The 14,237-nt window shown below is 48.1% G+C and overlaps 1 protein-coding gene across 3 annotated transcripts in view; it reads right to left on the bottom strand.

Moving 5' to 3' along the window:
* Window positions 1-14,237, bottom strand: part of CLUH (clustered mitochondria homolog) — a 30,845-nt gene that overhangs the window by 2,256 nt on the left and 14,352 nt on the right. For all 3 annotated transcript variants that reach the window (XM_048967034.1, XM_048967035.1, XM_048967032.1), the window contains exons 8-24: window positions 13,918-14,065; window positions 13,085-13,177; window positions 11,634-12,328; window positions 10,311-10,528; window positions 9,677-9,781; window positions 8,475-8,575; window positions 7,304-7,456; window positions 6,660-6,722; window positions 5,744-5,988; window positions 4,959-5,043; window positions 4,348-4,501; window positions 3,871-4,010; window positions 3,678-3,758; window positions 3,042-3,167; window positions 2,354-2,475; window positions 1,048-1,141; window positions 209-343 (exon numbers count right to left, since the gene is read on the bottom strand). In XM_048967034.1, the coding sequence (XP_048822991.1) occupies window positions 209-343; window positions 1,048-1,141; window positions 2,354-2,475; window positions 3,042-3,167; window positions 3,678-3,758; window positions 3,871-4,010; window positions 4,348-4,501; window positions 4,959-5,043; window positions 5,744-5,988; window positions 6,660-6,722; window positions 7,304-7,456; window positions 8,475-8,575; window positions 9,677-9,781; window positions 10,311-10,528; window positions 11,634-12,328; window positions 13,085-13,177; window positions 13,918-14,065 (2,758 nt within the window). The remainder of the gene's footprint in view (window positions 1-208; window positions 344-1,047; window positions 1,142-2,353; window positions 2,476-3,041; window positions 3,168-3,677; window positions 3,759-3,870; window positions 4,011-4,347; window positions 4,502-4,958; window positions 5,044-5,743; window positions 5,989-6,659; window positions 6,723-7,303; window positions 7,457-8,474; window positions 8,576-9,676; window positions 9,782-10,310; window positions 10,529-11,633; window positions 12,329-13,084; window positions 13,178-13,917; window positions 14,066-14,237) is intronic.

The raw sequence follows: 14,237 nt of genomic DNA, 5'->3' as shown, positions 1-14,237 counted from the left end.
ACACAGAAACAGAGTAGGCAAATACTTTGTCCTGACAGCACTTTGTTGTGTCTGACCCTCTGCCTTTGCAGGGACCTCCTGCTCTAAGTGTCTGAACTGGCACAGCTGTTCCTGCTCTGCACAGGCATAAGACTGCATTCAGTAACACCAGCATACCAATATGCCTCCACAGCAAGTGTTCTCAATTGCTCTCGTCGCATGAGGTTACCTTGAGTGGCATGATGTTAGCGTTGGAGCCGTTCTTGTAGATCTCATTCATTGTGCGTTGAAGAGCGACAGCTTGCTGAGTCAGGTATTTCAAGTACTCTGAGCTCTCTTTGGTCTTCTCATGGTGTTCTCCAAGCTAATCAGAAAAAGAAGAAAGAAAAAAAGACTGCAATACAAATCAGAACAGGACTCAAACTAGGATGCACTCCTCCTGTCTTTGCCAGCTCAGCATCCCTACAGAAAGCTACCAGAACTACATGCATTTAAAAACAAAACTAAAAATCATTTGCGTAGGAACCTTGTTGTCAAAATTACACCTTTCCATCAAGTAGAAGCATGTCTGCAGGGCGAGAGGCACCCCCTCCACCAGGCTGTGCTTTCAGCACCAGTACTGAATCACAGCGTGCAGCTGCAGACGTGTTCAGACAGACCCAGGCTGATGCAGAAGTTTCACTGTGCATCACCGAAGGCTCCAAGCAGGAGAGGGAACTGCCCACAGAACAGCTCAACAACCAAACTAGTTTGGGGCCGGCATTAAGAGAGCTGATGCACAGTGGGAACAATCAACGAGCTCTTGCCATACCCTGCCAGAACATGGGGCTCAGCCACTACCAGAAGTTCTGTCCAGTGATGGGTACAGCAGGAACAAACTTGCAGCACAGACTTTTGGCATCACCACCAGGACAGCAATTCTGCCCCATCCTTCAAAAGAAGGGTCTTTGGCACCCGCCAGAGCTGTTTATGAGAAAGGCCTCCCTGAGCTCAGGCTGTGGCATTGGTTTGCAGTCGGTCCTTGCTTCTAGCAGGAAAACACCACACGAGCAGCACGAGGCTCCTCACCTGGTTTTTGTAGATTGTGTAGCCTTCCTTCTCGTGCTGCAGTGCTGACCGGAATTCTGCTTTGCTCTCATACACTCGAGCTACCAAGTGGTGGCTGAGGGAAGGAAAAAGGTGTTTAAAGGTACCTCAGTGATGAAGAAGCATTTCTGTGCTATGCAGAGCATGACCGGCAACACAAAGGCTAGGCTAGAAGTCTTAACAGCAGTGTAAAGGTGGCAAATACAGGACTACATACAGCACCCTGGTGTTTACTTCTCCCCACCCCAGCTGCAGATTCACACACTGCACTGATGTAGACCGGATTGTTGAAATGCTGAGAAGGAACATGACAAAGAAGAGACTGAGCTTGGGATTTTTTCCTGCTGTGCCCAGGAAAGCTGAAGGTCACAGTGGTGCATTGAACATAGGCAAGGCAGTTTTCCAGCACAGGAACAACCAGCAAACAGTGGCAAAGCTGGGATCCAAGTTGCCTTTTTTTTTTTTTTTTTTTTTTTTTTTTCCAGTTGGGAGTGTTAATTTGGCTTGAACTTTGCTTCCTTAATGTTTATGGAACAAAAAAGACTTCTGTTTTTGGCAGTGACACTCCCTGGGAAATGATGGATCTCAACGAGCATCCCAGTGCTACTGAGAGAAGGAAGGATTCTTTCTGCAGAATACACATCCATCAGCTGCTAGAAAATAAATCAGATTCTTGCGGGTGCTTAGTAAGATTTATTTTCACTCTGATGAAGAACAGATGGGATGCAAGGTGTTAGTAGTAATGAGGAATGGGCCACTATTTGTTTGTGAGCCAGGTCTGTATTCAAGGACAGAGCACACAGCACTGCCTTGGAAACAGAAAGCTCTCAATATTTTAGTGAAATAAAAGGGTTTAATGTTGAAGGACAGAAGCAAATGATGTTTCCTCAAAGGTAACTCCCCGAGGGCCAAAGCAATTACATACAAGCGTTCATACATCATGCTCGTCTCCCAGTATAATTACATGAGCATTGCTCTCCAACGCTCCCTTGCCACATGCCTGAGAATCTGGGAGGGTCAGGCTCATCCTGACATATTTTTAAGTCATTAAGCAGATCCCCCCATTAATCTTAAGAACAAGGGATCTCTGTTCCAGACCAAGGATGCTGCAGCACGGCCATGACTGCGGGCAGCCCAGCGCCCCCAGTGGGGCTGGCAGCCGGCACTGGACACAGCCCCTGCTTTAAGAGCACAGCTGCACACAGGCCGGCCGGAGCCCCCCACGCGACGAACGCTGAGCACTCACTCCCACGATGGGGACTCAGCCCAGCGCTCCACCCTGCCTCACCTGAGGGCAACCTTCAAAGACTTGGAGCCGTGATACTTGGAGCTGATGGCCAGCGCGTTCTCCAGGAAGCGGAGGGACAGGTCGTACTCCATCACGCCGTGGAGCACCAGGCCGATGTTGTTCTGCACAGATCCACCACACAGGCAGTCAAGTGGGCATTCAGAAACATCAATTCCAAGTACACATTTACTGCTTCCCAGCTCCCATCAAGGTGCTTTGCTGCTTGAAAGGACTCTTACGGCCAGAAGTCCTCATGGATCTCTAGCACATATCATACGGCATTTTCTTCCTTGAGAGCTCAGCCCAAATAAGGCAGACAGAGGGAAAATAAAGAATCTCCTTTCTTAGACCGTTCAAAAGCTGCCTGGACACGGTCCTGGGCAACCTGCTTGAGCAGGGGACAGGTTAGACCAGATGGACCCCAGAGGCCTCTTCAAACCTCAACCACTCTGAACCCCATCCATTTTATGTAAGGGAAAGAAGGCCTACCTTCCCAAGCCAAAGAGCGATACTCCTTTCCCCTTCCTCTAATGGTACTAATGGGTAGCAACTAATGGGTAGTTTTACAGTGGGTAAAAAAAAAAAAAAAGAGCAGCATCTCAACACACAGTTTAAACAGCCAGCAGTATGCGTGGCTTTAAGTCCAAGTCTTTTAGAGATTAGATTCACAAAGATATTGATGACTTACGTCCAAGAGTGCCATTTCTGGGTGATCCTCCCCAAATACCAACAGCATGAGGTAGCGTGCACGGTAGAGTAAGTTTAATGCTATAGAGAGTTGGCTGTTTGCAAAGCAGTACAAAGCAAGGTGCATCTACAATGGAAGACAAGATCCAGCATTCATGATTTAACACTGAATCAAAGCGAGCTCTCCTTTCTGCTCCCTTCCCCAGCTGGTCACAGCACTGCAGTACCCACATAAAAGAACTGTTGAAACGTTTCACTTCAATCTCTCTTATGAACCTTACGATGCATTTCAGAATTGACCTATATTTACAAGATGCTGTGACTGTGCTCTTTGGGAGGGTTTTTGCTATTTCTTGGTTTTGGCACAAGCCCAAGGGAAAAGCCAGAAGAATTAATGAATATATGTAAATGCTCAGCAGACAAAACCCTAAAGTCTCAGTGGGGACAAATACTGATCATGTGCAGTGCTTATAATGCAAACACTTTCATATCGAGCTTACAAAATCATAAGCATGAAGCTTGTGATGAAAATGGAGGATTCTGGGAAGAGAACTGCAACTGTCTTCCAGATTCAGGTGTGAATTAAGGCTCTCAGACCCCAGGTGCACATATGGTGTGCTCTTCTCTCCATACTTACGTATTCTTGAATGGTGTTGGGATGTTCGATGCCCAGGACCCTCTCACTCATTAGCACCGCTTTCTGCTGATTGCTTAAGGCCTAAGCAGAACAGAAGGCCCAGAGCAAGTCACACAGATGTCGTGCACTTGAGCAAATAAGCACAAGACACAAATAAGAGGACAAGTGGACCCTGCCTGAGCCCTCTGCTTACCTCTGAATAATCTCCCATAATATAATTGAGACGAGCTAGCAGCCTCAGGCAGGCACAGATTTCTACATGCATAGCACCATACACGTTGTTGAACAAGTTTAAGGCTTCATTGATGAGCTCACAGCCTTCCTTCAAGAAACCTGAAAAAATATATAGATATTCATGTATGTTCCCATATTAAATAACCTTTCATAGAATGGGAGAAGTGATGCACATGAAGCAAGATCTACATGACTGGCAAAAACAGTGGTGGGGTGTGCAGCTTTAGGATGGATGCTGTCCTGCATCCGTCCTTGCTCACAGCTGGTGACTCCACAGCAGATGTGCATTTCAGGTGGCCTCCAAGACAGCAGATCTTAAGAGACCGTGATCCTCAACTACCAGAAGGCAGGTGGAGGATGTGCCATGCCACACACACCCTGCTCTTCCTTCCATCAGCAGCAGCCTCAAGAGGCAGAGGCATGGCTGGAACTGTACCTTGCTGAACCTTTGCTTGCCCGCTCTGGAAGAAGTGGAAAGCATCTGAGGCTTTAGGGTTTACGTGCTTCACTACAGGGAAGATGTTGAGAATGTCTTCCTCTGTGAAGGTGGGCTTGTGCCTGTTGTCAAAGTTGTACTCCTTCAGCAGTATCTGGAGGAACCAAAAAAAGACAGGAGGTCATGGCCACCACTTTCAGAGGTGCTTGGCAAGGAGAGAGAGAGGAAAAGGAGCCTGGAATTCTGCACGTGCAATCACAGTCACAGCTAACTGCTCACATATCACTGCTTGCAGACAGCATTTTGAAGGGTCCCCTGAAGGTGTGCACCACCACAAGCGTGTGCTGGGAGCTCTGCATGCAAAGGCACTAGATGGTTTGTCTGTCAGAGCAAGTGACAGGAATTCAGACTGGGCAGGAGATGCACAACCAATTAACCTTAAAGGGAACTGGATTTGAAAGCCCTTCTCATGGGATTAGACCCCGTATTCCAGGATTAATGCCTCCAAGACCTCTCAGGGCTTGCACCGTGTGCCTGCAAGGCTGACCCAGTTTGCACTGCACACTTCTCAGTACTGAAGACGATGGGAGGAGGGAAGATATTGATCTTACTTGGACTCCAGTTTTGAGGGAGATTTCACGAAGAAGGGTGATTTTCTGTAGGTTATACATTTCAGCTGCTTGGTCAGCATTCTCACTGCAAAAAGCACACAAAGGCTTGAGCTCCCAGGGAAGTTTCTGCTCAAGAACACCCCTACTCTGCAGTGTACCATGCACGGCTCCCTCTCAGCTAAGTGCTGACTGAAACCAGCAACAATAGCTTGGGTGCTAATGGTGCTTACAGAGCTGCACAGCAGAACTGAAATTCAGTGTGCTCTTCACAGCTCCCTGCAGGGTGTGAATAAATCTGAGTACCTCCAGCCCCTGGCATGCAGTGAGCTGCCCCTGACACGGATCACTGGCTTCAGCAGCTCATCATCATTTCTCTTGGGGCCCTGTTTGCTCCCACTTTCAGTTCAACGTTCAACGTCTGCATGTTCCAGCAGCATCCCTGGCCATCCCTGTTTCAGATGTTTTAGGAACACGAGCTGCCTTCAGCCTTATAGACAAGTGTCTTTTGCCTACACTCTTCACATTCTGCTCATCTCCGCAGCACTAAGGAGAGCTTTCCCTTCTTCCCTTTGCCTCTTTGTGCTTCATCTCAGTGCAGATTGCAGCTACTTCCCTCTGCTGCTCCTTGCCTGATTTCTTTCCGTTATATGCCCACAAGATTTCCTCAAGAATACAAACTTACATGCAAACAGAAATAAAAAAAGGAAGGTCATATTAGGTAACAATAAGAGCTACAGATATTTGTAAGAGTTCAGGCACAACTGAGGGTAATTTTGTTTGCTTACCATTCAATACTAAAATCAAAGTAGCTCTTTGCTTCTGAACAAATATTCTTCCACAGCTCCTGAGGGGTCATGCTGGCCCAAGCTGTGTTATCAGCATTTCCAAGGTTCCTGTTTTTCCTTTTCTTATTTTTTTTCTTGGAGACCAGCTCATCAGCTGGAAGATGGGCAATGGGGTTTGGAAAGGAGCTTAGAAAGCAATTGAGGAAGTGGCTGATGGCTGCTGATAAACCCGACAGCTCCACACCCTGCAGTGAGACACAGAAGTCAGTTGTGGAACACATCTGCCATCACACCGCACCACTCTGATCCAATGCTTGCACAAACCCAGTCCTCCCAGAAACAGGAATATCTCCCAGGTGAAGGAGAGAAGAAAGGAAGAGGCAAATATTTGCAACTAGCACAGACAGAATTATGTAGATAAAAAAACAAAGGTACAACATGCATGCAAACATACAGTCCTACTTTGGGTTGCCACTTGGGACACAGAAACTAGAGACTGTAAAGCAAACCCTGGAATAAAACCAGCTGCACTGCCGTGCTACATATGTACAGGTGCACGGATGCATCAGTGCTCATTCAATTCAGAAAAGCTCCTTATGAGGGCAAAAGCATCAAAAGAAAAGGCATTACAAGGAAAACCAGCTGTGATTTGCAAAAGCCTTCAGCATTAGGAGTGAGGATCGGGGAAAGAGAAGCACAAACATTTCTTCTCTGGGAAAACCCATCTTCAAGTGGGAACTTGTTCTCCCTTGCACACAGGCCTACACCTACTTCAGCTCTAATGAGACTGTAGTCCCTGTTGCTAGGCAACATCCACGAACACTCTAATGAGAGAGGAAACTAAACAGCACCCTATTTGCAAAAAAAAATCATTAGAAAGGACACACGAGGCGAGAGGTGAGGCTGCAGGTCATACCTGGAGGTACGTCTTGAAGATGTGTTTCGCGGATCGAGTGATCAGTTCACTGATGCCAATTTTCTACCCCGAGGAACAAAAAGCAAAGAGTAAGTCAGTCAATGCCAGCAATAACAACACACTTTCCTTTTGAAGCAGGCTTTTACCAAGATGCACAGAAGGCACCTAATTCTGCCCTTACCCTACAACACAGAACTGTTCTGCATTTCACAATGCTCCTGCGGATGGGGAAAGGGCCCCGATCACCGCGAGCCCCCCGGTACCGCAGAGCTCGCCCTGCAGCCCCACGCAGCCGTGCTCACAACATCACCTTACAGTCAGACCCAAAGCCCTGCCAGATAGTAGAGGCTTAAAAATGAATGGCTTAAAATCCAATTGCGTGCTGCCTGCTATTACACCTGGGAATCCTTCAACAACTTTTCTATCCCAAAGGATACTCAAACAGCATAGCACAGCGAGAGCCATTAAGGAAATGGGAGCATAACTTCCCCATCATCCACCTACAGGTCCTTCTCCTTCCCTCTCTGTTTCTGAAGCTGGTTCTTTTTCACAGAGAAACCAATTAGCCAAGCTGCAATCTGTACAGGATGCATTAGGCCAGAGGCAGCTGGAGCTGACAGTCTGAAGTTAAGGCTAATGCTTACAAAGATGTGATCCAGCTGAGCGTGGCCGGGGGTCTTGGTGATGAAGTGGATCACTTTGCCTAGATATCGCATGTTGATGCCCCTCTGGTGCATGGCCTCTGCTAAGGTAGCCCCATCCATGGGGAGCACCGTGTGATCCAGGCAGTCCTTGACCTGCAGGGTACACGCAAACGTTGGTTACGGAGGACAGACATGAAGGCCACAGCCCAGGGTTCCCCTGCGTGGTACAGGACAGGGCAGGGGCAGCTTTCAGCCCATGGAGAGCTGCTGTTTGTGGGCAGCTTCATTGGTCTTTTCACTGGAAATGTTTTTAACCGGTGACTGTAAGGCACTTTGCTGATAATGGGACATGGCACTCGCATTTCAAGTTGTGTTGCAGTGCTGATAAAGTCATTTAATCCTCATCACAGAGTAGCACAGTTACATTCCAACACAGAGCAGGGAGGACAGTGCCTGCGCAACACGTCACAATGCATACTAGTGTATCACAACCCTTGCAAAACAACAGTCACCATCACGTCCTTTTCTGATTCACTTCCCCTCCTCTTTGATTTTCAAACTGAATAGCTAGCCTTTAAAAGCTTATGCTGACTAAGGAACCAGGGAATTTATAGGGAGGTACAGTTCAAGAGAAGCTTTCCAGCAATGAGAAACCAACGGCCCCAAGACCTCTCAGAGTGCAGAGCAGTCCCAGCCTCCCAGTTACAATGACAGCTGCAACACAGCAGTCATTTTAGAGAGAACAGCTGTATTTCTTATCAGGCCAGGGACGTGGGTAAGCGCCCAAAATGCCTGAGACCTGCAGAAGGAGTTTTTAGATGTGAGCAAGAACAACTTCCCAGTGCACTCCAAGTCATTAGCCACCAAGTCACAATCGAGGTCAGATAACACAAAAGCAGCGTGTGATGCCCAGGGCTAGGGAGGATTTGTTGGAGTGAGTGGGAAAACTGTTCTGTAAGACAGGAAATGGAAAACCCCTCTTGTGCTTGCACTAGAGATGCTGGCATTGTTTACCACACTGCACCCCTGGTACCAGAACTTGGCTACCAGCAGCAGAGCACAGCATCTGCCTGGGAGGTGACGTCGGCACACCACTATTGCAGTGCTTGCTCAAAGTGGCCAAGCTAGTAGTAAGCTTCCAAGAGATTACTGCTGGCCCTTAGCTGCTTACCAAACCTGGGATCTGGCATGAGAGCAAGAATGCAGCAGCATCCTTCAGTAACTGCTTCTGATCCTGCACCTCCTCTTTGCTGGACTCAGGAAAACGAACACCTATCAGGGCAAGAGGAAAACATCAGACATGAACTCAAAAGGAAAACTACCTCATGTACAGAAAACACACGGGAATAGCAGGAGAAAAGCAGATTTTTCAAATTAAAAATGCTTCTTCAAAGCTTATCTAACCTGCAACATTTTGATGGGAAGAGCATTACCTCCTTCTCTCCAATACTGGCTGTGCTGCTCCGTGCCATTCATTCCCGTTTAATGTAACTTCTAGTGGCTCAAATCCCATTCTACCTACTGGCAAGTGCTGTGCACGCTGCCAGTGCCAAGAGTCCAGGTTAGGCCGGAGCAGCACGTACAGCAGATGGGCCAACACTTCAAGTGCTGGAAGCTCAGAGCCTTTGCTTTGGCACATGAAAATTAAAACAAAATTAAGTTCTAGCTGAAAAGTCAGGGCCAAAGCACTGTTTTTCACCAGACTTCAAAACACACGCTACTTCTGGCACATTTATTCCAAACTAAACTCAACTACACGGCCCTTTCCCTGCAATCTGCACACACACACAGCTTCTGCATTTGCCCCACTGAACATTTTGGGAGCTTTACTGTATTTCCAAATAAACTGTGTTGATTCCAGACACTAAAAGGTACAAGGATGCCTGCAATCAGTGCGTGTGTTTGAAAGATCACCATGACCTACTGACCACAGTGTTACTAAAATAAACCCTGCCCTTCACTGATGATCCAACGTCATTCATTCCACTACAACCGTGGGGGTTTTATTTGTGTGTGTGTGAGCAACAAAAAAAAAAAAAAAAAAAAAAAAAGGATCAAATGTAATCTGTCCCCCCCACATCCAGCTCTTCTCACGTGGTGCAGCAGCTGGGATGCTGGCGAGTCTCAAGATTCTGGGCAGCACTCTCAAAACCTCCCCTGAGTGCAGCAGTGGGAGACAGCTCCCTGCCTACAGTGGTAGTTTGAGCACTGCAATCAATTTTAGCTCTCTTTTCTGTGTCTTTGAGCTGCATGGGGACTCTGCACCAAAAACCAGTGGTATCAGTTAAGGCTTTGGAACATCATTTTGTCTGTAGCTGGCTGCATACAGCAATCCTCTGAAAACAGGCCAGCACGAGCTCTTTATGCACATACCTGGTGAGAAAATATCTGGGTTGAACCGAATGTCAAACGATGTGTCACTGATGGAGCCCACAGCCTTGCAAGCATTTCGGATCACTTCTCTGCTTTTGGGATCGACTGGAGAAGGAAGAAAAAGAGAACAAATGAATGTGGATTTCAGAAAAGGACAACCTGGCTATTAAAAAGTTTTGTTCCTAACAGCAATAATGATGGCACATTTTGCGGAAATACATTATACATAAAATGAATTGTAAGGTACACAGAAAGGAGAATAGCTGCAAAAATGCAAAATCAGATACTTTGGGATTTCTGAAGGTGTTTGAGCACTGCACACTTCCCAGCCCTGGCTGCTGGCCCTGCAGAGCAGCTTGCTGGTGAGGCTCTCATTCCTGCATCACAGCTGGTAGGCTTGTGCTTCAGAGACACTAACAACCTACCCCCAGGCAGGCAGGGTGATTAATGTATGGTGTATGAATGGCTCTAAGCAAAGAGCTAAAACATTATCAATAGCAGAAGCCAGTACTTGTCCTGTTTAACAAACAAATAATCACCCTAAGTGCCTCTGGTTTAGCATAGGTCCCACCAGAGGCGCAGCCACCAGCAGGGCAGCAGACCTGGGCTGCTTCTGATGCAGAGGATTAAATACCTGCTCCATCATCAGAGGCAATGGTCTCAGCCAGCTCTTTAACCTGATCAAGTCCAGTCACGTTGTCATCTGTTTTACCATCATCTGACTCAGACTTCTCGCTCTCTGCTGTACCATTCTCCGGAGAGGTGCCATTTTCCAGTGCAGCTGAGCTCTCCTGTTTGTTGGCTTTCTGTTGCATCAGCTGCAATGCAGCCAGCTTCATGAATAAGAGATACCTGCAGCGAAGTAAGGGAGGAACTCAGTACAGCAGGAGAATCTAAGAGGATCACCATTCTGCTATGAGGGGAAAAGCTCAGAGCTGGGGTAACAGACCACCCAGTTTCCCTCTGCAAAGGCAAAACTGACCCTCTATCAGTGAGCTTTCTGAAATTAGAGAGTGCACGTTATTCTAATATCTTCCATTAGCATGTTAGAAGAGACAAAGAAGTGGGTTTTCATTACACATCATGATGGAAAACTCGTCTCCTTGCAGTAGTTACAAATAGCTTTCTGCATGCAACACCAGCAAGCAGCTCAGGAAGATTCCTACTGCCAAATCCACAGAACTGACAAACAAAATTCCAGCAGCAATTTTACTATCAAACCCAAGCACAGGGAGCTTTGCAAGCCGTGCAGCGGCAGCCTCCAGCCACGGTCCTGCAGGCTGCTGGTCTGGAACCTCTCCCAAGCAGAAGTGAAGGTGCCTGTGGGCACAGGGCAGGACGGGGCAGGGTGCTGGCTGCAGAACTGGTTGCTCAGCGGGCAGAGCTCCTCTGGCAGCAGCTGAGGGCTCAACCTTCCTGGCAAGTGGAGCACAGACCCTGACTGTCTGTGGTAGCAGAGCGCCCTGCAGCCCCCGACATGGGAAGCAGGAACGTTACCCCATGCAGCTGCACCACATGACTGCCTGCTGCCAGAGTTCCCAGTTCCTCTCCTGCATTGCATGAGCCCAACACCAATACACTCCACCACAGAACTCCCTACAGCAGTTCCCACAGGTCATTTTTTTCAGCCTTTGGTAAAAAATGTAGTATTTGAGATGTCTGGAGAGCCTAAAAAGCTAAGCATAAGTTCTTTCTATTCCCTAGATATCAGGTGACCAGAGCATCTGCAGAGAAAGGACATGAAACATCAAAACAGATCTGGAGACTGAAGAGCAAACCACTTCTTCCCCAGTTCCCTACAGCCCCGTCAGAATCTCTGCTTTCCAGCTCTCATTAAGTAAGCCTCTGTAATTGCACCTGCAGGGCTGAGCGATGGGGCAATCAGCTGCCTGCTCCCAGGAGCTCTGACTTTGACCATTACCAGTTGCAAGCAGAAGACGCGGGGAGCTCAGCTCACCTGTGCTCTACAAAGGCATCAACAAGCTCTTGCCGGAGACAGCAAAGCTTGTGTCTGTGCTGCTTGGGGAACCCCATTTTCTTACATTCCTCTGGCATCTCCTCCCCTTCAACAGGTAGGAAGTTTAGATCTGGAGGGAAAGTGCGCAGCAGGTCCAGGATGTAGTGACGCCCATCGTTGCCAATAATGCCTTTGCACTCCACTGAGGAGCACAGCTCCACCTCCTCGTTCTTGTCATTCAGGACTTTGTGCTTCTGGATCTTTAGCGGTCTGCTGGTCTTCTCTAGCAGCTCCAGGTACTTAGGATGTGAGACAACTGTCTTGCCAAAGTCTATTGACCCGTAGATGACACTCTGTTCCTGTTCCCTTTCCAAGATCCCAGGAATAATAGATTGAGCTGTCACTCTGTAACCTCTGTAATCCACCACCACAGTCCCCAGAGTGTACAGCCCTTCTACATCCACAGCATTATAGGTCCGCACACCGTTAAGATCATTGGTAGGTGCTACGTAAGCAGCAACATCCCCACCAAAGTCCTTGTAGTGGTCACGGACGTCGAAGCCCAGACTGAAGAATATATTGTTCCAGATGAACATCTGCATCTTGGTCTCTTCACTGGGGTTGATGGCCATGACATTGCCATCAATGACAGCCATGGCACCTCTTGTTGCTGCTGCAGTGAAGTCACTGTGAACCTGGAGGTAGCCAGAAAGAAAGTCAGGTGAGAAACTGATAACATCCTCACCACACCTCACTCTCAAAGCTCTCTGCAAATTTCTCCTTTGCTCCTCACCTCCTCATGGCCCTCCAGCAGGCAGGCAGGTCAGCTGACTTTTGCTCTTGTGAGCCTGGCCAGTGGCTTGGATACAAGCTCCAGGAGCCAGAGCATTAGGGATCACCAGGGCTCAGTCTCATGAGCTCTCTGTGGAGGAGGGTTTAGTTTTAATCATGTTCCACCCCTACCCCTGCTCCTGCTCCTCCTACCCGCTTGAAGGAGGACTGGATCAAACACAACAGCAGAGGACTAAGAGGAGACCATATTATGGTCAGCTGGGAGACACGGGGTCAAGGACTACAATTCTTCCCTGCAAAGCTGGGAGCAGAAGGCAGATATTGGTCAAGCACTGGAACAAGTTGCCCACAGAAGTCCCGATGAGGGTGGAGTCCCCATCCCTAGAGGGGCTCAAGAGATATGTGGACATGGCACTACGGGACATGGTTTAGTGGTGGGATTTGGTAACGGAGATTGATGGTAGGATGTGATGTTCTCGAAGGCCTTTCCAACACAGATGATTATATGATATGCGAGAGAGAACAAGACTCCTTAGCTCACAAATAGGGACTCCCATCTTGCAGCTTCTGAAGGACAGCCCAGGTGAAATGTCTAAGTGTGACATGGGCAGCAGCGAAGGGGCTGTGTAATGGAAGTTGCCTGCAGATCCCAAAGTTACCTTGAAAATGGCTCGTTCTCTCAGCAGCCTCTCAGGCAGGTTCTTGCGTGGCAGCTCTCGCGTGGTCTGCAGCTCTTCGTTCCAGTCTCTGGTCTGAAAGAGTGAAAGCCTTGTGGTAAGCAATGTGCTGTGGGTGGGTGCTGGCAAGCCAACATTTCTCATTTACAAGGGAAAGGAGAAGGAAAGAATTCAGGCTGCCATGATGTTCAGAGGAAAAGAATTGGCATCAGGATCACTCCTCCTGAGTTGATCTCATTCCACATCCATATGGGAAGGATCCTGCTAGTCCACGTTACTCAGCACAGTTTATCTGAAATGCCAGATTACCAATGCCAGAATAACCCAGCGCAGACCTGGTTAGCCAGCACACTGCAACGTGGTCACCCCACAGACACTGCCTACACACAGCCCTGGCAGTCCAGCACAGTGCACATCCTGGCACATTTTATGCTATGAGGCTGCAACTGACACCCTTAGAAAAGTCTGCAGAGAGACATGAGAGCTTTTCCAGACATGACCAGAACAGAGGAACACTGTGCTGCTCGCAAGGAGCCGTGGTGCCAATCGCAGTAGGGACACAGGATTTATAAGTACTTAAGCAGAAATTGCTGAGACTCCCACATACTCATGGAAGTTGGAGCCTCAGCAGCTCAGCCTGCCGTAGTTAAAGATAGCGTTGAGAACAAAGACTCAGGCAAGTTTTCCTTGATGTGCAAAACCCTTTCAAAATACCAAAGGTCTACTTGCTGGTAAAAGTTAACTGGTTCCCAGTGCAGTGAGGCAGTGAGCAGCAGGACTATTGCTAGGGTTCTCAGAGAGAGCTAGGCTGATACCTGTCCAGGTATGTGCTCTTCATAGCCCAGCCTGGAAGTGTACGCATCTTCTGCTCGGACACAGTCCATGGCATGTTCTGCTTGTGGGGCTGTCCAGCTGTACACTTGGAAAGGAGTTGCTATCCTCTCAAAAGGATGTCTCTGAACCCTAATTGGGGAGAGAAAACAATTAGACATTTTCCAAAGGAAGATTTCTTTCTATTCTAAGAGAATTTTCCCTCAGCTGCAACGCCAATTTCTAGCAGCAGAACAAGACCAAGTCATTAAACATGCAGCGACACCCCTTAACGACTGAGCTGGCAGAATCTCTCAGCTGCTAT

Source organism: Lagopus muta, chromosome 20 (genome assembly GCF_023343835.1).
Source record: "Lagopus muta isolate bLagMut1 chromosome 20, bLagMut1 primary, whole genome shotgun sequence".
In the NCBI taxonomy this organism is placed as follows: domain Eukaryota; kingdom Metazoa; phylum Chordata; class Aves; order Galliformes; family Phasianidae; genus Lagopus; species Lagopus muta.
The sequence above is the reverse complement of the archived record's forward strand: the minus strand, read 5'-3'. Positions and strand labels throughout refer to the sequence as shown.